We start from the raw sequence: 24,448 nt of genomic DNA, 5'->3' as shown, positions 1-24,448 counted from the left end.
ATTATTTATTTTTACTATTATTATTACTAGGGAGGCTAAGTGCTAGTGAGAGGTGATTGCCCATCTAGCAGCACAGAATATGGCCATCCTACTGAGGCCCTTGCTCTTCCTGGGGCCAAAAAAGGAAATGAGTAAAAGAAAAGGATGAAAATGAGAAAAGCCCCTCATGGCACCGGGCAGCTGCCCTCCAGGCCAGCTATCCTCTCTACACCTTCCCTAGAAAGCTGAGGCCTGCGCCTTTAATTGTCCACAGCACGTGCAGCACGTACCAGAAGTAACATCTGGACGGCAGCCACCACTGGTTAAAGAGACAGGTCCTCTTTCTCCATGAAGCTTGGGAAAGGTTCAAGTTTCAGCAATTTGGTGAAGGGAACAGGAAATAGATACCAAAGGAGGGGAGGGCAGGCTTTGCCAGAGTGAATCCTTTCGCCCAGAGAGGCCAGCAGCCTCCAAGATTGATTCCCCCTCCTGACTTAAAATGACTTTGGGCCGTGGGACTCCCACTGTCCAATGGTTTTTTCTTTTCCTTTTTTTTTTGAGACAGAACTCAGGCAGAAGTACAGTGGTACAATCACGGCTCACTGCAGCCTCAACCTCTTAGGCTCAAGTGATCCTCCCACTTCAGCCTCCTGAGAAGCTGAGATTACAGGCGCATGCCACCACGCCCTCCTAATGTTTTTCGTGGAGACAGGAGGTGGGTGGGGGTGGGGCAACGGGTCTTACTATGTTGCCCAGACTGGTCTTGAACTCCTGGTCTCAAAGGATCCTCCCACTTCGGCCTCCCAAAGTGTTGGGATTACAGGCGTGAGTCATGGCACCCGGCCTCAAGCGGTTTTTTTTTTTTTTTTTTTCTATTTATAGTACATTACCATTGAGGTTCTCCTTGGACTACAGCAAATGGAGAGTTAGAGCTGGGTTCCAATGCTGCCTCGCTTGCTGTAGTTCTGCATCAGTTGTGTGGCGTCGAGCAGATTGCTTCACATCTCTGGGTCTGTTTTCTCATTTTGCAGATGGGACAATACTGCTTAATTAGCAAGGCTGCTGTGAGCAGGGAATGAGGGAGAGTTTTGAAAATGGAAACAGGGCCAGGTGCATTGGCTCACATGTGTAATCCCAGCACTTTGGGAGGCTGAGGAAGGAGGATGTCTTAAGCTCAGGAGTTTGAGACCAGTCTGGCCAACATGGTGAAACCTTGCCTCAAAAAAAAAAAAAAAAAAAAAAAAATTAGCCAGGCAAGGTGCACGCCTGTAGTCCCAGCTACTCAGGAGGCTAAGGTGGGAGAATCACCTGAGCCCAGGAAGTTGAGGCTGCAGCAGGCCATAATCACATCACTGCACTCCAGCCTGGGCAACAAAGTGAGACCCTGTCTCAAAAAAAAAAAAAAGAGAAAATTGAACCAGCCAATACATGCTCCTTCTCCTCCCTCTGCTCCTCCTGGCATTTCCTCTTCCTCCAGGGGTCTGGAGTCTGAGTCTGCATCCTCCTGAATCCAAAACATCCGGTGGATTCTGGCACCAAGTCCTGTCTCCAGATGCTGAAACTCCCAGTCCTGGGTCCCAGCTGGGAGGTAGAGGCCCTGGATTCCGCTCACGCCTCTTCCTTTTACTTGCCTTGTGACCTTGAGCTTGCTGCCCGGTGTGTCTGGATATCTCTTGTACTATCTGTACAATGAGCACATCTCCATACAATGAGATGATTTCCACGGTTCCCTGTGACTGACTCTATCTTTTTTTTTAATAGAGATGGGGGAGGGGTCTTGCTATAGTGCCCAGGCTGGTCTGGAACTCCTGGGGCTAAGCAGTCCTCCCGCCTTGGCCTCCCAAAGTGCTGGGATTACAGGCATGAGTCTCTGTGCCGGCCTGTACCTATATTCTAAAAACAGCATGTATTGATTTTGTTTGAATGTTTTTTTTTTCAAGATGTAGTTTTGCTCTTCTTGCCCAGGCTAGAGTGCAGTGCAATGGGGCGATCTCAGCTCACCACAACCTCCGCCTCCCAGGTTCACGAAATTCTCCGGGCCAGGCACAGTGGCTCAAGCCTGTAATCCCAGCACTCTGGGAGGCCAAGACGGGCAGATCACGAGGTCAGGAGATCGAGACCATCCTGGCTACCATGGTGAAACCCCGTCTCTACTAAAAAAAAAAAAAAAAAAAAAAAAAATCTAGCTGGGGGAGGTGGCGGGCGCCTGTAGTCCCAGCTACTTGGGAGGCTGAGGCAGGAAAATGGCATAAACCTGGGAGGCGGAGCTTGCAGTGAGCTGAGATCCGGCCACTGCACTCCAGCCTGGGTGACAGAGCAAGACTCCGTCTCAAAAAAAAAAAAAAAGAAATTCTCCTGCCTCAGCCTCCCAAGTAGCTGAGATTACAGGCACACACCACCGTGCCTGGAGAATTTTGTATTTTTAGTAGAGACAAGGCTTCTCCATGTTGATCAGGCTGGTCTCGAACTCCCAACCTCAGGTGATCTGCCTGCCACTGCCTCCCAAAGTGCTGGTATTACAGGCGTAAGCCACCGTGCCCGGCCAATTTTGTTTGAATTTTACAAATAGTATATGTTTATTGAAAAAAAAATGAAAAATATGAATAACAAAATAACTACCTAGAAATAATATAAAACATCAAAAATTATATAAATATGAAATAATCCCACAACCTGGAAATAATCACAGTAAACACTTGGCTATAATTTTCTTCTAGCATTGTCTCTCTGCATGTATACATTGATAAGAATATATATTTGGCCAGGCACGATGGCTCACGCCTATAATCCCAACACTTTGAGAGGCCGAGGCGGGTGGATCACGAGGTCAGGAGTTCCAGACCAGCCTGGCCAAGATGGTGAAACCCCATCTCAACTAAAAATACAAAAATGAGCTGGGCATGGTGGCAGGCACCTGTAATCCCAGCTACTCGGGAGGCTGAGGCAAAGAATTGCTTGAACCCGGGAAGCAGAGGTTGCAGTGAGCCGAGATCGCGCCACTGCACTCCAGCCTGGGCTACAGAGCAAGACTCCATCTCAAAAAAAAAAAGAAAAAAAAAAAAGAATGTATTTTTACTGAGTGGAACCATACTGTATGTTCTGCTTTTCCACTTAACATCATACGGGTAGTGTATTTCCCTGGCTGCAGTATCTGCATGCTGTTTTGTTTTTATTTTTATTTTTTGGTTTGTTTGTTTTTTTGAGACAGGGTCTGACTCGCTTGCCCAGGCTGGAGTGCAGTGGTGCGATCATGGCTCACTACAACCTCCACCTCCCAGGCTCAAGTGATCCTCCCCACTCAGCCTCCTGAGTAGCTGGGACTATGGGCACATGCCACCATGCCCAGCTAATTTTTGTATTTTTAGTAGAGAAGGGGGTTTCACCACGTTGCCCAGGCTGGTCTTGAATTCCTGGGCTCAAGCAATCCACCTGTCTTGGCCTCCCAAAGTACTGGGATTACAGGCATGAACCACCGCACCCAGCCCATCTGAATGCTGTTGATTTAAATCTTTTCCCAGCACTGATGCATAGCCTGCTCTATGTCGTCCACTGACATTCGTGACATTCCTTCTCTCCCAACCCTTTGCCCCCTGCCAGCCTTGGGTTGCACCCGCCACCCACTCCTCTGGAGCCTAATTAGCTGGGAAAAGGGCTCCTGGGTCCCTGTCTGAGGTTTTTTTTTTTTTTTTTTTTTTTTTTTTTCAGACAGAGTCTCGCTCTATCGCCCAGGCTGGAGTGCAGTGGTGCAATCTTGGCTCACTGCAAACTCTGCCTCCTGGGTTCAAGCGATTCTACTGCCTCAGCCTCCTGAGTATCTGGGATTACAGGCACGCACCACCAGTCTGGCTAATTTTTGTATTTTAGTAAAGACAGGGTTTCAACCATGTTGGTCAAACAGGTCTTGAACTCCTGACCTTGTGATCCGCTCGCTTTGGCCTCCCAAAGTGTTGGGATTACAGGCGTGAGCCACCGTGCCTGGCCTCTGTCTGAGGTTTCTTCCAAGGAAGGAAGGATTTTTGTTCAGAGGTGGCTGCCCCTGTCTGACATCTGGTCCAGAAGCCCTTACTCTAGAGACTATTGAGTTGTTTGTTGGGCTTTGGGCATCTGTGAAGAGGCCCTAAAAGCTTTCACTGATTCGTTTATTCATTTAACAATTAATCTCTGTAGGGTGTGGTGGCTCAGCCTGTAACCCAGCACTTTGGGAGGCAGGAAGATCCCTTGAGTCCAGGAGTTCGAGACCAGCCTGGGTAACATAGGGAGACCCTTGTCTCTACAAAAAGTAGAATAATTGGCCAGGTGCAGTGGTTTATGCCTGTAATCCCAGCACTTTGGGAGGTCAAGGCAGGCAGATCACCTGAGATCGGGAGTTCAAGACCAGTCTGATCAACATAGAGAAACCCCGCCTCTACTAAAAATACAAAATTAGCTGGGCATGGTGGCTCATGCCTGTAATCCCAGCTACTCGGGAGGCTGAAGCAGGAGAATCGCTTGAACCCGGGAGGCAGAGGTTGCCGTGAGCGGAGATCTCGCCATTGCACTCCAGCCTGGGCTAACAAGAGTGAAACTCCGTCTCAAAAAAAAAAAAAAAAAGTAGAAAAATTAGCCAGGGATGGTGGCTCAGGCCTGTGATCCCACCTACTCGGGAGGCTGAGATGGGAAGATCACTTGAGCCCGGGAGGTTGAGGCTGCAGTGAGTGGTGATCATGCCACTGCACTCTAGCCTGCGCAACTGAACGCAACTTTGCCTGAAAAAAATGGAACAAAACAAAACAACAACAAAAAAACCTCAGAAGCGAGACTTTCCTTGGCTCAGAGGTTTGCCTCCCAGGGACACAAAGGTAGATCAAGTGATAGCCTTTTGGTGAGAATGGAGACGGGCTTCCTGCATTTCCAGTGCCTGGGTGGGCCACGTAGGAGTGTCTGTGTCTCTGAAGGCATCCCTGCCCACCCTCACCTCTTGGGTTTGGGGAAGGTCTAATGAAATCATGAAAACTGACTTCCTTGGAGCTTGACCTGGGGTTGCTCTAAGTGCGCTACAGGTATCGCCATTAACCCGTGCAAGACCCAATGAACAGACGCTATCATAAGCCCCACTTTTCAGGCGAGCAAACAGGGGCTCACGGTTATCGATGCCATGGAGCGTCGGCCCAGAACCTGGGGTCTAGAAATCGTGGCCTCGCCCTCCTCTCACCGCCCTCTTCCTGGTCGGAGTGAACCCCCCAGAGAAGAGAAGGAGGAGGCAGGGCCTGGCAGAAGTCCCGGGAGCTGCACAGACAGGCGGTGGGAGCTGCCCCGACAGGGAGAGGCCAGGGCTTGGGCACATCTGCAGAAAAACCCTCCCCCCGGGGAAGGCGGCGGGGAGGGCGTGGAGGGGCGGGGCGTTGCCGCCCCCGGGGCGGGCCCAGTGCGTGGCAGCGGGACCTGCGGCCCCGTCGCGAAGTTTCCAGCCCTGCGAGCGCCGCCGGGGTCGGCCGATCATCCTCATACCTCGACCATGCGGCCCCTGCTGCTCCTGGCCCCGCTGGGCTGGCTGCTGCTGGCTGAAGCGAAGGGCGACGCCAAGCCGGAGGGTGAGGGAGCGAAGGCCGGGGGCGGGAGCGCGGATCCGGGCGGGAGGTCTGGTCCCGGGCTGCCTCCCTGGGAACGACCTGAATGGGAGGCCTGGGCTGGAGAGGGAGTCTGGGTTCCGGTTCCTCGTCCACTTACTCCCTGGTGACTTGAACAAATCACTTCCCCTCTTGGGGCTGCGGTTCCTCCTTCGGGAAAGAAAGGGTGACAGCTGAGTTCCATTCAGCACAGAAAGGCTCAAATAATAATAGTTCTCATAATAATAACCGGCAATGGCTATTCTGCGGAGTGCTCACTATGGGCAAGGCATCAGTTAGGCATGATTGCTACCCTGGTAAGTGTTTCCTTCTATTATCCCCGTTTTCCAGCTGGGCAAACTGAGGCTCCAGAGTTCATTCACTTGCCCAAGATCATACAACTTGTGGGCCTTGGAACCAGGATTTACCCCACCCACCCAGGTGTCTGGTTCCAGAGCCAGGAGGCCTCATGACCATGGGAGTGAGGGGTCTTGAGGGGGACAGGGGAGGGATGGGGGTAGGAGGTGTGGCTCACTTTGTGGAGCAGTTCGTGCTTTCACCCATGTCCCCTGTGGTCTGCTGAGCCCCTGCCAGGGTGGTCTTCCTCTCTGCAGTTTATTTTTTTATTTTATTTAATTAATTAATTTATTTTTGAGACGGAGTCTTGCTCTGTTGCCCAGGCTGGAATGCAGTGTGTGATCTCGCCTTACTGCAACCTCTGCCTCCCAGGTAGAGGCGATTTTTTTTTTTTTTTTTGAGATGGAGTCTTGCTCTGTCGCCCAGGCTGGAGTGCAGTGGTGCAATCTCAGCTCACTGCAACCTCTACCTCTCGGGTTCAAGTGTTTCCCCTGCCTCAGCCTCCCAAGTAGCTGGGATTACAGGCACACGCCACCATGCCTAGCTAATTTTTGTATTTTTAGTTGAAATGGAGTTTCACCATGCTGGCCAGGCTGATCTTGAACTTCTGACCTCGTGATCCGCCTGCCTTGGCCTCCCAAAGTCTTTGGATTACAGGCGTGAGCCATCACGCCCAGTCGGTTCAAGCAATTCCTGTACCTCAGCCTCCCAGGTAGCTGGGATCACAGACATGTGCCACCACGCCGGCTAATTTTTGTATTTTTAGTAGAGATGGGGTTTCACCATGTTGACCAGGCTGGTCTTGAACTCTTGACCTCAGGTGATCTGCCCACCTTGGTCTCCCAAAGTGCTGGGATTACAGGTGTGAGTCACCATGCCTGGCCCTCTCTGCAGTTTATACTTGAGGAAACTGAGGCCCAGACAGATGAAGTGACTATCCAGGGTGGTCCAGACAGAGGTGGCTGGTCCGAGGTCAGCTGGGCACCAGTCTAGCACTCCTTCTACTTCCTCAAGGCCGATTGGATTGCAGTGTGTGTCCCACTGTCCTGAGTGGGTGCTTCCCTCCTCCCCAGCCCTCCCTGGCATGGGCCCTCTGCAGGGCTGTCCCGAGAAGGGCATAGACTGCAGACAGTCCCAGCAAAGCCAAGCAGAACTGACGGTAGCTTCCGTGGCGTTCTCCTCCTTCAGCCTACCCTCTTGGAGAACCTGAAACTGTACCACTAGAAGGATCCTGGGTTCTGGGACCCTTGGGTCTTTGGGTCAGGGATGGGAACCACCATTTCTTTCTTTTTTTGTTGTTGTTGGTTTTTTTTTTGTTTTTTGAGACAGAGTTTTGCTGTGTCTCCCAGGCTAGAGTACAGTGGTGTGACCTCGGCTCACTGCAACCTCTGCCTCCTGGGTTCAAGCAATTATCGTGTGTCAGCCTCCAGACTAGTTTGGGATTACACGCCTGCACCATCATGCCCAGCTAATTTTTGTATTTTTAGAAGAGATGAGGTTTTACCATGTTGGCCAGGCTGGTTTCAAACTCCTGACCTCACGTGATCCTCCTGCCTCGGCTTCCCAAAGTGCTGGGATTACAGGCGGGAGCCACTGCACCCAGCCAGGAACCACCATTTCTTTCTTTTTTTTTTTTTTTGTGAGACAGAGTTTCACTCTTGTTGCCCAGGCTAGAGTCCAATGGTGCGATCTCGGCTCACTGCAACCTCCGCCTCCCAGGTTCAAGCGATTCTTCTGCCTCAGTCTCCCTAGTGGCTGGTATTACAGGCAGATACCACAACGCTCAGCTAATTTTTGTATCTTTAGTAGAGACGAGGTTTTACCATGTTGGTCAGGCTGGTTTCAAACTCCTGATCTCAGGTGATCCACCTGCCTCGGCCTCCCAAAGTGCTGGGATTACAGGCGTGAGCCACCGCGCCCGGCCAGGAACTGCCATTTCTTGAGTACCTCCCTTGGGCCAGGTTGTGCCCAAGGCCCCACGTCTCCCAGTGGTAAAGCCGGCGCTGCTTGCTCTCTGTGAGATTTGGTGTTCTAGCCTGCAAGACCTGGTGATACTACCTCACGCCTGGAGTTCTAACAAGGATTTCAGGGGATGAAGTTGGGGAGAGTTCAGCTCAATGCCTGGCCCATGAAAGGCCCTCGGCAAAGGGCATTTTCTCTCCCGGGCCCAGGGCTGCTGGCTTATAGCAGGGCAGTAAAACAGCTCAGAAAGTCCAGTGACGGAAACGCTGACCACCGGGCCGTGCAAAGGGCTCTCGGCCTGGGTCCCCTCACTGGCCAGGAGCCCTGTTGTGGCCTTGTTTTCTGGGCCTTTGATACCCCTGCTTCTGCTGACATGGGCTGCCTGCATCCCAGACCATCCCAGGAGAGAAACCTTAGCTGCCCACGATGAAGCCCGGGAAGTTGAATTGTAGAGGGACCAGACTGATGACAGGGCGTTAGGCACCCTGATCCCCAGCAAGTGACAGGAGGAGGGCAGAGCAGATCTGAGGAAGCCTTCACGGAGGGTGCTGCTGTGGGCGGAGGACAGGATCAGTGTGCTGCTGATGTAACCCAGGTAGAACACCTGGTAGATAGTAAGCACATCTGTGCTCACTGATGCACGAGAGAGCGGATCCCCAGGCCTGGGGCTAATGTCAGGCCAGTCTGAGTTGCACCTTTGCTTCCCTTCTCCATTTGGATCCTTACCTGTTTTCCTTTTTTTTTTCAATTTTTCATTTTCTTTCCTTCTTTTTTTTTTTCTTTTTTTTTTGAGACAGAGTCTCACTTTGTTGCCCAGGCTAGAGTGCAATGACACGATCTCAGCTCACTGCAGCCTCCGCCTCCAGGGTTCAAGCGATTCTCCTGTCTCAGCCTCCCAAGTAGCTGGGATCACAGGCATGTGCCACCATGCCTGTCTAATTTTTGTATTTTTAGTAGAGACGGGTTTTGCAGTGTTGGCCAGGCTGGTCTCAAACTCCTGACCTCAAGCAATCTGCCCACCTCGGCTTCCCAAAGTGCTGGGATTACAGGTGTGAGCCACCACGCCTGGCCAGGATCCCTTTGATGAGTAAGGAATCATCAACCCCATTTTGGAGATGGGAAGACTGAGGCCCTGGAAGGTTAAACATCTGGTCTCTCGTTGCCAGAGCTGGTTGGGGGTGGGGTCGTTGTCTGGAACTCAGATCTACTGTTCATTTCTGCACCTCTGGATGGGAAGGGGGTGCTATTGCCTGGAAATGCTGCCTGGGGGAGCCTGCTCAGCTCCCCCAGACCCAGCTGAGGCGTGACCTTCAGCCAGCTGGACAGGACAGAGTGGATTGCTCATCTTCCCTGCAGGCATTGCCTAAGCAGCCCACTGACTAGTGTATGTGTTTGGTGGGGGGCACCCCAGCAGCCCCCCAGAGAGGCCAGCTCTTCCCTTTCCCTGGCAGGTGGATGGGAGGGTCAGCTACTGAGGTGGATTCAGCCAGAGTAGGGGAGGGGATTTGTTGTGGAGTCTTGGGGAGTGAGGTGGGTGGGGTGCTGTCGGCAGCTTGTCTGTCCCCTCACCCAAAACCCATGGCCTTGGTGCATGGAGAGAAACATGGACTGTTTTCACTTTTAGGGGGCTCCCAGTCGGAGGGGGGTATAGAGCACCTCGCCTCAGTAGACACCCCGTGTCTGAGGGAAGAGATATTGTGCCATCCTGTGGAGGCTTCCAGAACAAGATGGGAGACACAAGGAGGCTTCAGCAAAGCAACATCTTCCATCACAGGGAACTGGGGGAATAAAAGGCAACATCCAAACAGGCAGATGTCCCTAGAGCCGAGGCCAGATGTACCATGGCCCTTCCTCCCTTTTGCAGAAACTTTTAGCAGATCTCCAGCTCCTGCCTTTCCCTGTAGGCCTTGGTTTGGCCACAGTGAGGGAAGGACAGCTGCAGAGATCAGAGGCTCAGCTGGGCGTTCAGGTCATGCTGTTCCCTACTAGAGAACAGAAGGGTCCCGGGAGTCAGGCAGGCTGCACTGGATGGTGTGGGGGTGGGGCCGGGTCTGGGGAGACCTAAGTGGGCAGCTGGCCCGGGGGAGGCCAAGGTTGGCTCCCAGGTGCTGGGCATCCCTAGTTCCTGCCAGACCCTGTTCCTGGCTTCCGTTCAAGCCTGGGGTGGGGATGAAGGATGGGGGAGGAGGGAGGGCGGAAGGTCTTCATTCATTCCCGCCTCCCCAGAGAGCAGACTGGGTGTGTCATGACTGTGCTTTGACTCAGGCCACACAGTGGCCACCCACGCCTTGGGCTGGGACTGCTTGGGGAGGAGGGGGCATCTGCTGGCACAGTCAAACCAGGGGTGCCCAGAAGGTCCCATTCTTCCAGGAGCTCATCACATAGGCACATCCCAACCAAGCACTCACCCTCAGTCCACATATTCTTTTCTTTTTCTTTCTCTTTTTTTTTTTGAAACGGAGTCTCGCTCACCCAGGCTGGAGTGAAATGGTACCATCTCAGCTCACTGCAACCTCTGCCCCCTGGGTTCAGGCAATTCTCCTGCCTTAGCCTCCCGAGTAGCTGGGATTATAGGTGCCCGCCACCATGCCCAGCTAATTTTTGTATTTTCAGTAGAGACAGGGTTTCTCCATGTTGGCCAGGCTGTTCTCAAACTCCTGACCTCAGGTGATCCACCCTCCTTGGCCTCCCAAAGTGCTAGGATTACAGGCGTGAGCTACCGCCCACATCATTCTTTTCTTAAAAGTTTTTCTAAATTTTATTTTTTTGTACAGACAGGGTCTCACTGTGTTGCCTGGGCTGGTCTTGAACACTCAGGCTCAAGTGATCATACCCACCTTGGCCTCCCAAAGGCTGGGATTATAGGTGTGAGCCACTGCACCTGGCTAATTCCTGTGGCCCAGTGGCATGATTATAGCTCACTGCAGCCTTCACCTCCTGGGCTTAAGCAATCCTCCCGCCTTAGCTTCCTGAGTAGCTGGGACTACAGGTGCGTGCCACCACGCCTGGCTTATTTTTTAATTTTTCATAGAGACAGGGTTTCACTTTGTTGCCCAGGTTGGTCTTGAACTCAGGGCCTCGATTAAGCCTTCTGCCTTGGTCTCCCTAAGTGCTGGCATTACAGGCATGAGCCACCCTGCCCTCTGCATCATTCTTGCTCTCAGGAAGGCAGCTCCCCTTTATTCCTGACCCCCAGGGCAGCACCTACCAAGACACAGCTCCCCTTTTTAGGGGAGGCACCCTGTCGCCAGAACCCCCACAACTACCAAGGCAGGCACTGTGCCAAGCGCTTTACGACATCAGCTCATTGAATCCTTATGAAAGTCTCTGGAGGGAGGTACTATCATCTGTATTATTCCCATTTTACAGATGAGGAAACTGAGGCACAGAGAGGCTAAGTTCCCTGCCCAGCAATCTGTCTTTAGCACCCCCGCTATTGTCTCTCATTGATTTCTGCTGATCCTGGATCATGGGTTCATCTGGGGAAGTCATTGCTGGACTTTGGGCAGAAGAAGGTGGGGAGGGCTGAGAGCTCTGGGTGCCAGGCCTTGGCCTTAGCCCAAGGCAGCTGGCTGGACCAGACAGAAAGCAGGTGGGAGGGGCCTTGGTGCTTGAAAATGAATCTTCCACATCCATGCCTTAAGGGTTTCTCTGGCCTGGCCTAACAGTGAGCTGGGAAAAGACCTCACCATGTGACTGGAGTTGAGTGCTCCTGCTGCAGAGGCCAGAGGGAAGGTGGCTGGAAGCCCTGGCTTCTATCTGCCGCCAGGAGTCTCTGTCATTTTAGGATGTTGGGCTCTTGGACAGGGAAATGAAGACAAGAGGACGGGCATTTAGAATGCCAATTCATTCCCATTTCACCTAAAGATTCTGTGACTTTGGGCCAGGTATTTAGTCTCTCTGTGCCTCAGTTTCCTCACCTGAAGAAGCAGGGATAAAAATATCACCTTCCTCATATAGTGTTGACCGTTAAATAAGATGATGAATATAACATGCCACATACAGCACACAGTATCTCACAGGGGTTCAGTGGTGGCGGCTCTTCCTGAAATCACCTTCCCATGTTGCTGCTTTTTTTTTTTTTTTTTTTTTTTTTGAGACAGAGTTTCACTCCGTCTCCTGGGCTGGAGTGCTGTGGCACGATCTTGGCTCACTGCAACCTCTGCCTCCTGGGTTCAAGTGATTCTCCTGCCTTAGCCTCCCAAGTAGCTGGGATTACAGGCACCATGGTATAACTTGCGCCATGTAAAATGCACCACTGCCTGGCTAATTTTTATATTTTTAGTAGAGACGGGGTTTTGCCATGTTGGCCAGGTGGGACTTGAATTCCTGACCTCAGGTGATCTGCCCTCCTTGGCCTCCCAAAGTGCTGGGATTACAGGTGTGAGCCACTGTGCCTGGCCTTTTTTTTTTTTTTTTTTTTTTTTGAGACAGAGCCTCACCCTGTTGCCTAGACTGGAGTACGGTGGCGTGACCCTGGCTCACTGCAACCTCTGCCTCCTGGGTTCAAGCAATTCTCGTGCCTCAGCCTTACTAGTAGCTGGGATTACAGGCTCTTGCCACCAAGCCTAGCTAATTTTTATAGTTTTGATAGAGACAGGGTTTCACCATGTTGGCTAGGCTGGTCTCAAATTTCTGATCTCAACTGATCTGCCTGCCTCAGCTTCCCAAAGTGCTGGGATTACAGATGTGAGCCACGGTGTCACGCCTCACGTTGCTGCTTAGGGCCAGAATGTACACTGTGTCTTGGTCAGGCCCAGTCCCAGCCATGGTGAGGGAGAGGGAGACCAAGGAAATAAAGATGTGGCTCTGGCCTGGCAGAGGGAGAAGGAGCAGGTTTGTACCAATACGTCAACTACTGGGCAAACCAAGACTGCATGTGCAAAGGAGTGACCACATGGGATGAGATGAAGGAGGGCTTCCAGGAGGAGGTAGGCTGGAGGCCTCTTTAGGGGAAGGAATGTGTGTTGCCAACAGGTCAAGGGAACGGGGTGCAGGCTGGGTTTACCGAGGCTGTTTTCTTGGGGATGTTAGGACGTCATGCCAGGGTCTCTTGTTGGAGGGATTGTCTTCAGTTCTCTTGTGAACCGCCTCCCAGACAGACCCCTGCATTGCAGCCTAGTGTCAGGGGACCAAGGGGATGGACTGGACCAGTGATTCCCAAATGTGGCTTGATATCAGAAATCACCTGGGAAAGGTAGGAAAAATCCAGACTCCTGGGCCCATCTCAGACCCCTAGCCCCAGGGCCTAGAAGCCTGGATTCCACAACTTCTCTTGTGATGCTGATGTGTGGGCAGGTTTGGGACCCTCTGAACTGGACAATCACGTGGGTTCCTCAACCAGAGAGGCAGGCTCTGCGTGGCCCAAGGAACCCGGGAGTTTTTTTGTTTGTTTTGTTTTTTGTTTTTGTTTTTGAGACAGAGTCTCACTCTGTCGCCCAGGCTGGAGTGTAGTGGCGCGATCTTGGCTCACTGCAACCTCTACCTCCTGGGTTCAAGCAGTTCTCTGCCTCAGCCTCCCGAGTAGCTGGGATTACAGGCTCCCGCCACCACCATGCCCAGCTAAGTTTTGTATTTTTAGTAGAGATAGGGTTTCACCATCTGGGCCAGGCTGGTCTTGAACTCTTGACCTCGTGATCCACCTGCCTCGGCCTCCCAAAGTGCTAGTATTATAGGCGTGAGCCACCGTGCCTGGCTTTTTTTTTTTTTTTTCTGAGACGGAGTCTCGCTCTGTCGTCCAGGCTGGAGTGTGGTGACATGATCTTGGCTCACTGCAAGCTCCGCCTCCCAGGTTCATGCCATTCTCCTGCCTCAGCCTCCTGAGTGGCTGGGACTACAGGCGCCTGCCATTATGCCCGGCTAATTTTTTTTTGTGTGTGTATTTTTAGTAGCGATGGGGTTTCACCGTGTTAGCTAGGATGATCTCTATCTCCTGACCTCATGATCCGCCCGCCTCGGCTCCCAAAGTGCTGGGATTACAGGCGTGAGCCACCGCGCCCAGCCTTTTTTTTTTTTGAGACAGGATTTTGCTCTTGTCGCCCAGGCCAGAGTGCAATGGCACAGTCTCTGCTCACTGCAGCTTCTGCCTCCTGGGTTCAAACGATTCTCTTGCCTCAGCCTCACGAGTAGTTGGGATTAGAGGCATGTGCCACTACGCCCGGCTAATTTTTATATTCTTAGTAGAGACAGGGTTTCACCAGGTTGACTAGGCTGCTCTCAAACTCCTGACCTCAGGTGATCCCCCTGCTTCAACCTCTCAAAGTGCTGCTATTACAGGCGTGAGCCACTGCGCCCAGCCACGGAACCTGGGGATTGTTAAGGCCCCAGTGTGGGCTCTCAGCAGCACTGTTTCCCTGGAAAACAGGGAAGAGACAGGTTATGCGGAGGAAAGTGGGCATGTGGGAAGGGCACAGCTAGACAGCTCCCTTACATAGATAGAGGGACAGGGCCCTCTCAACAGATGGCCTGGCCACTGTCCCTGGCTGGGCAGTGCATGCATTTAGGTTAAGAGAGGAGACTCCGGGTTCAGGCTTGTGTCCAAGTCCTGGTGCTGCTGCTTCCTAGCTCCCTTGGGCACATTACTCGCCAGTTCTAGCCTTGGTTTCCTAACTGGAAAGTGGGGGGTTAGTATGTGTGAAGTGCTTCGAACAGCGTTGGCTGGGCACGGTGGCTCATGCCTGTAATTCCAGCACTTTGGGAGGCTGGGGCAGGCAGATCACCTGAGGTCAGGAGTTCGAGACCAGTCTGGCCAACATAGTGAAACCCCGTGTCTATTAAATATACAAAAATTAGCGGCGTGTGGCAGCGTGCACCTGTAATCCCAGCTACTTGGGAGACTGAGGTAGGAGAATTGCTTGAACTCGGGAGGCGGAGGTTGCAGTGAGCCAAGATCACACCACTGTACTCCAGCCCAGGGACAGAGCCAGAATCTGTATCAAAAAAAAAAAAAAGTTGGGCACAGTGGCTCATGCCTCTAATCCCAGCACTTTGGGAGGCCGAGGCAGGTTGATCACTTGAGGTCAGGAGGAGTTTGAGACCAGCCTGGCCAACATGGTGAAACCCCATCTCTACTAAAAATACAAAAAATTAACTGGGCATGGTGGCTGGCACCTGTAATCCCAGCTACTTGGGAGGCTGAGGCATGAGAAACGCTTGAACCCAGGAGGTAGAGATTGCAGTGGGCCAAGATCTAGCCACTGCACTCCAGCCTGGGTGACAAAGCGAGACTCTGTCTCAAAGAAAAAAAAAAAATGTGTCTGGCACACAGAAAATGCTTGATGAAGGTAAACCATTATTGTTGCTGTTATTGAGAAGCAGGAACTTGAGAAAGGGGCTTTGAGCTACGCCACCCCATCCCCTTCCCCAACCCCTGCTGCTGGAGTTCCAAGAGCCTGTTCCATCAAGAATCCTGAATTGCGCATGCACACACACACACACACACACACACACACACACACACACAGATACATGCTCACTCACTCACATGCTCTCACGCTGGCTTTTTCCATCCATGAAATGTGACACTCTTCCTGTCCCCAGCAGCCCCATGGTGACAAGAGGGCCTCAGAGCTGGTGGCTCTGGTTCTCTTTTCCTGGGGGGAGACTTCACCATCCTGGCAGGAGTTGGGGGGAGCCCTTCCCCAAGTATAAGCAGCACCCCTTGTTTCTGGATCCCAGGTTCAGGTGGTGAGGCCTCTCCTTCCCACACGTGCCTAGTGTATCCACCCCTCCTCCCCCAGGACCCCAGCTGATCCCTGCCAATCTCTTCTGGGCCGCCTGGCGCCCGCCCCCTGCCCTGGGGCCAGATCCCTTCCCCGGCTACCCCTGCCTCACCGGCTCTGGCAAGCCAGGCCCCTTTGTTCCTGCAGTCTAGGTTCTTCCTGACTTCCTGAGGTGGTGGGAGGGGAGGGCCTTACCTGCCTGCTGTCAGTCTGGCCACCAGGTGAAAAGTGTAAGCTGCAGACCCTCAGGGAGCTAAAACTCACCCTAAGTGAGCTAAGACGATGAGCACCGCGGTGTGGGTCTTGCCTCTGTGGCTGGGAGGCCAGAGAGGAAAGGAGAAATCAGAGAAAGCTTCGTAGAGGTGGAAGGGACGTCATTGTCACTGGCCCTGGGACCTGGAGGAAGGTTAGAGAAAGGAGACATATGCTGGGTGTGGTGGCTCATGCCTGTAATCCCAGCACTTTGGGAGGCCGAGGTGGGCAGATCGGTTGAGGCCAGGAGTTCCAGACCAGCCTGAGCAACATGGCAAAACCTCGTCTCCACTAAAAAATTTAGCTGGGCATGGTGGTGTGCACCTGTAGTCCCTCCTAGCTACTCGGGAGGCTGAGGTGGGAGGATCACCTGAGTGCAGGAAGTTGAGGCTGCAGTGAGCCATGATTGTGCCTCTGCACTCCAGCCTGGGCAACGGGAGTGAAATTGGGTTCCCCTGCCCAAAACAAAAAACAAAAACAAGAAAGAGGACACAGAGGGAGCCATGGTAGGATGGGAGGAACCCAGCAAGGAGAGACCCCCCCAGTTGGAGGAGGGCCCCCATGATGGAGAGGGATGAGTATATCACCCGCCAGATCAGAGAGGGCCTTGAATGCCAGGCCAAGGCATTTGCTTCTCATTAATCAGCACCAGCAATACCTCTTTTTTTTGTTGTTGTTTTTTTAAGACAGAGTCTCACTCTGTCACCCAGGCTGGAGTGCGGTGGTGCAATCTTGGCTTACTGCAACCTCCACCTTCTGGGTTCAAGCAATTCTCCTGTCTCAGCCTCCCGAGTAGCTGGGACTACAGGCACATGCCACCACGCCCAGCTAATTTTTGTATTTTTAGTAGAAATGGGGTTTCACCATGATGGCCAGGCTGTTCTTGAACTCCTGATTTCAGGAGATCCGCCCTCCTCAGCCTCCCAAAGTGCTGGGATTATGGGTGTGAGCCACCGTGCCTGGCCTTCAGTAATACCTCTTCATGTGTGCCGAGTATCCCAATAAGGATTTTACATGCCTGATCTCATTTAATTACTCCAGCAGCCCTGAGAAGTACTGTTATTATCCCTGCTTTCCAAGGGGGAAACTGAGCCTCAGAAGGGATAGGGACTTGCCCCAGGTCACATGGCTATGAAGGAGCAGAGCTAGGATTCTAACCAAGCAGGCTAGCTCCAGACTCCTCAATTCTCAGAGAACACAGCTTCAAAGTGTGCTCTGGGAGGGTCTTCCCCAGGGCTCCCTGAGATGCTCTCTGGGGAGTTATTTCCAGAAGGTTCTGTTGTAGAGGCAGGCCACACTGCAGAGCATGAGAGAGGTTCCTTGTTAAAAATGGAGGAATGGCTGCCCTGGCCAAAGGTCGGGAGTGGAGCAGTGGATTTCAAGTGAGTTTCCACTCTGGGCTGACTCATTGGTTGTAACAGCCTCAAGCATGGTGTTGGGAGAATCTAGAACCATGTGATACTCAGCAGGAAAGACTGGGATAGATTAGCAATGTCTGTCCTGGGTTAGGCATGGAGAGCAGGGACCTGTGAGCCATGTATTTGCTGTCCCTGGGCTAATGTGCATCATTGGCCAGAGAGATCTTCCTGGTGGTCAACATTCAGAGTAAATTCTTCCTTCCATGCCCTCTAAAGCCAGAAACTCAGTCCTATAATTCAGGGTGTAGACACCTCTCCTGTCTACAGCACATGCTTCATGACACGTTGGTCAGTGTATTTGTCTGTTTCATGTTGCTGTAAAGAAGTACCCATGGCTGGGTAATTTCTCAAGAAAAGAGGTTTATCTGGCTCACAGTTCTGTAGGCTGTACAAGCATACCACCCACCAGCATCTGTTCTGCTTCCAGTGAGGCCTCAGAAAGCTTTGATTCATGGCAGGCATGTCATATGGTGAGAGCTGGAGCAAGAGAGAGGAAGAAATACAAGGCTCTTTTAAACAACCAGCTCTCCGCTGGGCACAGTGGCTCATGCCTGTAATCCCAGCACTTTGGGAGGCCGAGGCATGTAGATCATTTGAGGTCAGGAGTTTGAGACCAGCCTGGCCCAACATGGTGAAACCCCGCCTCTATTAAAAATACAAAAATTAGCTGGGTGTGGTGGCGAGTGCCTGTAGTCCCAGCTACTCAGGAGGCAGAGGTTGTAGTGAGTTGAGATCGTGGCACTGAAACAAACAAACAAAACAAACAAACAAACAAACAAAACAGCTCTTTTGGCCAGGACGGTAACTCTTGCCTGTAATCCCAGCACTTTGGGAGGCCTAAGCAGATCACCAGAGGTCAGTGGTTCAAGACCAGCCTGGCCAACGTGGTGAAGCACCATCTCCACTAAAAATACAAAAATTAGCCAGGTGTGGTGGCACCTGCCTGTAGTCCCAGCTACTTGGGAGGCTGAGGCAGGAGAATAGCTTGAACCCAGGAGGTGGAGGTTGCAGTGAGACAAGATCATGCCACTGCACTCCAGCCTGGGTGACAGAGTGAGACTGTCTCAAAAAAATAAAAACCAACCACCTCTCACATGAACTCAGAGCAAGAACTCGCTCATTACCAAGGAGATAGCACCAAGCCATTCATGAGGGATCTGCCCCTGTGACCCAAACACCTCCCACTGGGCCCCACCTTCAACACGGGGGATCACATTTCAACGTGCAATTTGAAGGGGACAAATATCCAACTATATCAGTCAGTTACTGGGTGGAGGGAGCCCTGGAGGAGACTCAGGAAACCTGGGTTATTTCCTGCTCTATCATTCCTTCCTCCCTGGGCCCTGTTCTGTGATGGGCCCAAGAAGACACTTTCTGAAAGAATTTGACAGGTCACTGGGAACAAAGACCTCCCTGTCACCTCCCTCATCCATTCCCATTCACCATACCCTCCCCTGTCTGCAGACAACCTTTTAGTCCTCACGGTGGCCACTAAGGAGACCGAGGGATTCCGTCGCTTCAAGCGCTCAGCTCAGTTCTTCAACTACAAGATCCAGGTAAGGGGTTTCCTGGGCGAGGCAGAGATAGTGAGGGGTAGGCAGGAGGATCTAGGAGTTAGTGCCGTTTCCAAACTACCACAGCTCTTGAGATAGACGTGGGGTCACAGGGGAGGCTTCTGGAAGCCTGAAGGATGAAAATGAGTCGGGAATGGGAAGACACAGCAGAGGACACAGCATGAGTCTACGGGGTGAGGGAGAGGTGGAGAGTTGGCTAGAGAAATGCTCAGATGTTAGTGTGCAGGAGTCTCACCTGAGGGTAGTTTAGGGGACAGGGCCTCGGGATCAGCATTTCCACAAGTTCCTCCAGGTAATTTGGGGATGGGCGTGCTCTAGACATCTTCCCTGTATTATAAACACTGCTCTAAAGAAACAGGAGTGGTCCGGCGCTGGGGCTCACACCTGTATTCCCAGCACTTTGGGAGACCGATGATCCACTTTGGATCATCACCTGAGGTCAGGAGTTTGAGACCAGCCTGGCCAACCATGGCGAAACCCCGTCTCTACTAAAAATACCAAAAAAATTAGCTGGGCATGATGGCACACACCGGTAATTCCAGCTGCTTGGGAGGCTGAGGCAGGAGAATCACTTGAACCCGGGAGGTGGAGGTTGCAGTGAGCCGTGATGGTGTCACTGCACTCCAGCCTGGGCAACAGAGTGAAACTGTCACAAAAAAAAAAGGAAAAAGAGGCCGGGTGCGGTGGCTCAAGCCTGTAATCCCAGCACTTTGGGAGGCCGAGACGGGCGGATCACGAGGTCAGGAGATCGAGACCATCCTGGCTAACACAATGAAACCCCGTCTCTACTAAAAATACAAAAAAATTCGCCGGGCGTGGTGGCGGCGCCTGTAGTCCCAGCTACTCGGGAGGCTGAGGCAGGAGAATGGCGGGAACCCGGGAGGCGGAGCTTGCAGTGAGCCGAGATCGCGCCACTGCACTCCAGCCTGGGCGACAGAGCGAGACTCGGCCTCAAAAAAAAAAATAAATAAATAAAAGGAAAAAGAAACATGAGCTAATGCCCAGTCGACCACTGGCATGGGCTTGGTGTCCTCTGTGTACAGTCCATGGGGCTGAGCCCTGCAGGGCGACGAGTATCCTGAGTGCCTCCTTATGTCAGGCACAAGGTTGGGCACTGGCAATAGGGTGATGGACAATACAGAACATGTCATTGCCTACACAGAGCTTGCAATCTACTGGCATTAAGTCAGCAAGCAAGTGTATTAGCTCACATGAATGAGGGTTGCAGGAGAGGGTTGCTTCAGGCATGACTGGATCCAGGGATTCAAGCAGCAAAGTGAGGGCCTTGTCTTTCCATCTCTAGGCCCTGTTTGTTTTCATTGTGGTGGCAAGATGACCACCAGCCACAGATTCATGTGCCCCAGTTTCTCAACTTCAGCAGAAGGAGACAGCCTTTCCTTTTTGTGAAAGGTCTGCGGACTTTTCTGTTTTTGATAGAACACTCCCAGGGAAGATGCTGATAGGTCATGCTGGGGTCACATGCTCAAATCTCGGTGTGGGAGGGGTAGGAAGGGTGGGACATTCTGATTGGACAGGCATGGTCACATGACCACCAGGAGCCAGTTAAGCGTCACACAGGTGGAGAATGGTTTCCTTACAGGGGAGGGTCAGAGTTGCTGGACCCACAGAAGCAAAAAAAATATTTCTTTCTTTTTCTCTTTTTTTGAGACAGAGTCTTGCTCTGTCTCCCAGGCTGAAGTGCAATGGTGCGGTTTCTGCTCACTGGAACCCTCACCTCCCGGGTTCAAGCAATTCTCCTGCCTCAGCCTCCCAAGTAGCTGGAATTAGAGGCATGTGCCACCACACCTGGCTAATTTTTGTGTTTTTAGTAGAGACAGGGTTTCGCCATGTTGGCCAGTCTAGTCTTTAATTCCTGACTTCAGTTGATCCACACGTCTCGGCCTCCCAAACTGCTGGGATTACCGGCATGAGCCACCCCGCCCGGCCCTGTGAAAATATTTCTTTACCAAAAGTCAATGTTAAGGGGTGTTTCACTCCAGGCGCTCGGCCTAGGGGAGGACTGGAATGTGGAGAAGGGGACGTCGGCAGGTGGAGGGCAGAAGGTCCGGCTGCTGAAGAAAGCTCTGGAGAAGCACGCAGACAAGGAGGATCTGGTCATTCTCTTCACAGACAGGTAAGTGGGTCAGGGCTTCCTGGCCCGAGCCCCAGTGAGCTGAGATCCGGCCACTGCACTCCAGCCTGGGTGACAGAGCGAGACTCTGTCTCAAAAAAAAAAAAAAAAGAATATTCTAAAATGAGCCCCTCCCAGAACATCGGGGAAGAAGGGGGACCACTCTAGCTACGATTGCCTAGTTTTAGGGTGTCCATTCCCGGTCTTAGTGAAGCCCATTCCCAAGCTTGGTGAAAAGATAAAGAGGAGGTGGCCCATGAGTGTGATGGGCCCACTTTAAGTAAGAGAAGAATGACATGCTATGGGGACCGTCTCTCTGCCCAGGGTTGGGGTGGGAACATGGCAGGCAGGGCTGCAGACAGAGACAGGTCCGTTTCCCAGATGGTGGCCCAGGCTGGCGTGGGCAGAGGGCCATTTGTGGAGCACTTGATCCCTGGTCCCTCCTGTCTGTGCCCTCACTGGGCCCCTGCTCACCCCTGCCCTGCTCCGTCTTCTTGCTGCTCTGGCCACAGCTACGACGTGCTGTTCGCATCGGGGCCCCGGGAGCTCCTGAAGAAGTTCCGGCAGGCCAGGAGCCAGGTGGTCTTCTCTGCTGAGGAGCTCATCTACCCAGACCGCAGGCTGGAGGCCAAGTATCCGGTGGTCTCCGATGGCAAGAGGTTCCTGGGCTCTGGAGGTGAGAGGCCTGGGTACAGGGTGCTTGGCCCAGCAGAGGGGTCGATCCCCTGCCTTTGTGAGGACCCCCCTTGTTTGACGTGCAATGTGGGTGTCTCACAGGTCTCCAGTGCAGAATGTCCTGAATAGAGCTCCTGAATTTTCAACCCCAAATGTGTTCCCCTGCAGTTCTCCTCATCTCATTCAACAGACACGCAGCCCCACGGACAGACCCAGGAGTCACTCCTGACTCCTCCCTTGCCCTCCTCCAATGCCAGTCTACTGTCCAATGCCAGTCACCTGTCTGCTACTTTTTAAATTTTGAGATGGCATCTCAATCTGTTGCCCAGGCTGGAGTGCAGTGGTGCAATCTCGGCTCACTGCAACCTCCGCCTCTTGGGCTCAAGCAATCCTCCTGCCTCAGCCATCCAAGTAGCTGGGATTACAGGCATGCACCACTATGCCCAGCTAATTTTTGTATATTTAGTAGAGATGGGGTTTTGCCATGTTGGCCAGGTGGGTCTTGAACTCCTGGCCTTAAGTGATCTACCTGCCTCGGCCTCCCAAAGTGCTGGGATTACAGGCGTGAGTCACCACACCTGGCCACCTGCCTCCTACTTCTTAAAGATCTCTGGAATCTGCTCTCTCCGGCCCACAGTTCACTGCCGCTATTCTCACTGGGCTCCTGGCTCTCGGTAGGAGCCTCCTTACTGCTCTGCCAATCCCTACCTTCATGCCCTTCCAGGCCATTCTCCATCCAGCAGCCAGAGGGGTCTTTAAACGATGCAAATCCAAGGCCAGGCGTGGTGGCTCACACCTGTAATCTCAGCGATTTGGGAGGCCGAGGTGGGCGGATCACGAGGTCAGGAGATCGAGACCATCCTGGCTAACATGATGAAAACCTGTCTCTACTAAAAATACAAAAAATTAGCCAGGCGTGGTGGCAGGTGCCTGTAGTCCCAGCTACTCAGGAGGCTGAGGCAGGAGAATGGCGTGAACCCGGGAGGCGGAGCTTACAGTGAGCCAAGATCGCGCCACTGTACTCCAGCCTGGGCAACAGAGCGAGACTCCGTCTTATAAATAGATAGATAAATAAATAAGATGTAAATTCACACACATCACTTAATGACTTTCCACTGCATGGAGAATAAAATCCACAGTCCTCTTTTCAACCTCAGATGGGGATCTGCCATCTGCCCTGAACAGACACTTTTTTCCACTGGTCCAGAGTAAGCACAGTCCAGATGGCCTTGCCCTGGCTCAGGCCCAGGAGTAGGGGTGTCCCATTACTCTTGTGGTTGCCTGTCACCAGTCTGTACTGTAGCTAGGAGCCCATGTGGGCTTTCCCACTATGCCGGGTCTCAGCCCCCAAGGCGCTGTGTGAGCTTGGCCCAGCCTTGCCCTTCTCTGGGCCAAGTTTCCCAGATAACTGTAAGAAGGGGCACCAGGCCTGTATCCTCCCAGCCCTGCTCTCCGGGGGCTCCTCGCCCAATCCGTTTCTTCACCACCTATGTGGTGCCCAGCACTGAACAGTACAGGTTAGTGGGCACCATTATCCTTGGGGTCAGTAGGAACTCACAAGTGGCATTCACTGGCAGGCCCATTTCCAACGTGCAGCCCCACCTCCTGTCAATTCAGGACTTCTGAGAGGTGGCAGGGTTTGTGAGCATATGAGTGGAGGTGGATGAGAGGGAAGGGTGGGAGGAGGCCCCTGGGTTACAGGCTGGAAGCTAAGGGTCTGTCTTGGTGTCCCCACGCATCAACCTTCAGGCTTCATCGGTTATGCCCCCAACCTCAGCAAACTGGTGGCCGAGTGGGAGGGCCAGGACAGCGACAGCGACCAGCTGTTTTACACCAAGATCTTCTTGGACCCAGAGAAGAGGGTAAGAGGCAGGGGGTGGGCCAAAGGAGAGGGGACTGGGGATCCACTGGCCAGGCTGCATGGGAACAGCTCCTCTCAGGCCTGAACCTCCGGGTTGGTGTCTTAGAGGCAGCATTGTTCAGTGGTTCAGAATAAGGACTTCAGGGCCAAGGTGCCTGGGTTCTAATCCCAGCTCACTGTTTACTAGTTGTGTGACATCGGGCAGCTTCTCTGTGCCTTGTTTTTTCCGTTATAAAATGCAATAATGGGCCAGAGGTGGTGGCTCACACCTGTAATCCAGCACTTTTGGAGGCCGAGGTGGGTGGATCACCTGAGGTCAGGAGTTTGAGACCAGCCTGGCTAACATAATGAAACCCTGTCTCTACTAAAAATACAAAAATTAGCCGGGTGTGGTGGCGGGTGCCTGTAATCCCAGCTACTCAGGAGGCTGAGGCAGGAGAACTGCTTGAACCTGGGAGGTGGAGGTTGCAGTGAGCCGAGATCATGCCATTGCACTCCAGCCTGGGCAACAAGAGCAAGACTCTGTCTCAAAAAAAATTAATTAATTAATTAAAAAAATAAAAAAATTAAAATTAAAATAATGCAATAATGATAGTACTTTCTCACAGAGATGTTGTCAGGATTAAATTGATTAATATATGTAGAATATTTTATTTATTTATTTGAGATAGGGCCTCACTGTCACCCAGGCTGATGTGCAGTGGCAGAAACATAGCTCACTGCAGCCTCAGCCTCCCGGACTCAAGCGATCCTCCCACCTCAGCCTCCTGAGTAGCTGGGACTATAGGCATGCACCCCCTTAAAATTTTTTTATAGAGATGAAATTTCGCTGTGTTACCCAGGCTGGTCTCAAACTCCTAGGTTCAAGTGATCCTTCTGCCTCAGCCTCCCAAAGTGCTGGAATGACAGGTGTGAGTCACCGCACCCGACCCA

At 52.4% G+C, this 24,448-nt stretch overlaps 1 protein-coding gene across 2 annotated transcripts in view; it reads left to right on the top strand.

Moving 5' to 3' along the window:
- The first annotated feature begins 5,397 nt into the window (after positions 1-5,397).
- The window catches only part of LOC105473172 (procollagen-lysine,2-oxoglutarate 5-dioxygenase 1), a 41,576-nt gene continuing 22,525 nt past the window's right edge, over positions 5,398-24,448 (top strand). For both annotated transcript variants that reach the window (XM_011726818.3, XM_011726819.3), the window contains exons 1-5: positions 5,398-5,549; positions 18,739-18,830; positions 20,849-20,982; positions 21,492-21,655; positions 23,404-23,516. In XM_011726818.3, coding sequence (XP_011725120.2) covers positions 5,474-5,549; positions 18,739-18,830; positions 20,849-20,982; positions 21,492-21,655; positions 23,404-23,516 — 579 coding nt within the window. In that variant the 5' untranslated portion in view covers positions 5,398-5,473. The remainder of the gene's footprint in view (positions 5,550-18,738; positions 18,831-20,848; positions 20,983-21,491; positions 21,656-23,403; positions 23,517-24,448) is intronic.

Source organism: Macaca nemestrina, chromosome 1 (genome assembly GCF_043159975.1).
Source record: "Macaca nemestrina isolate mMacNem1 chromosome 1, mMacNem.hap1, whole genome shotgun sequence".
NCBI classification, from domain to species: domain Eukaryota; kingdom Metazoa; phylum Chordata; class Mammalia; order Primates; family Cercopithecidae; genus Macaca; species Macaca nemestrina.
This window is presented reverse-complemented; position numbering and strand designations above follow the sequence as displayed.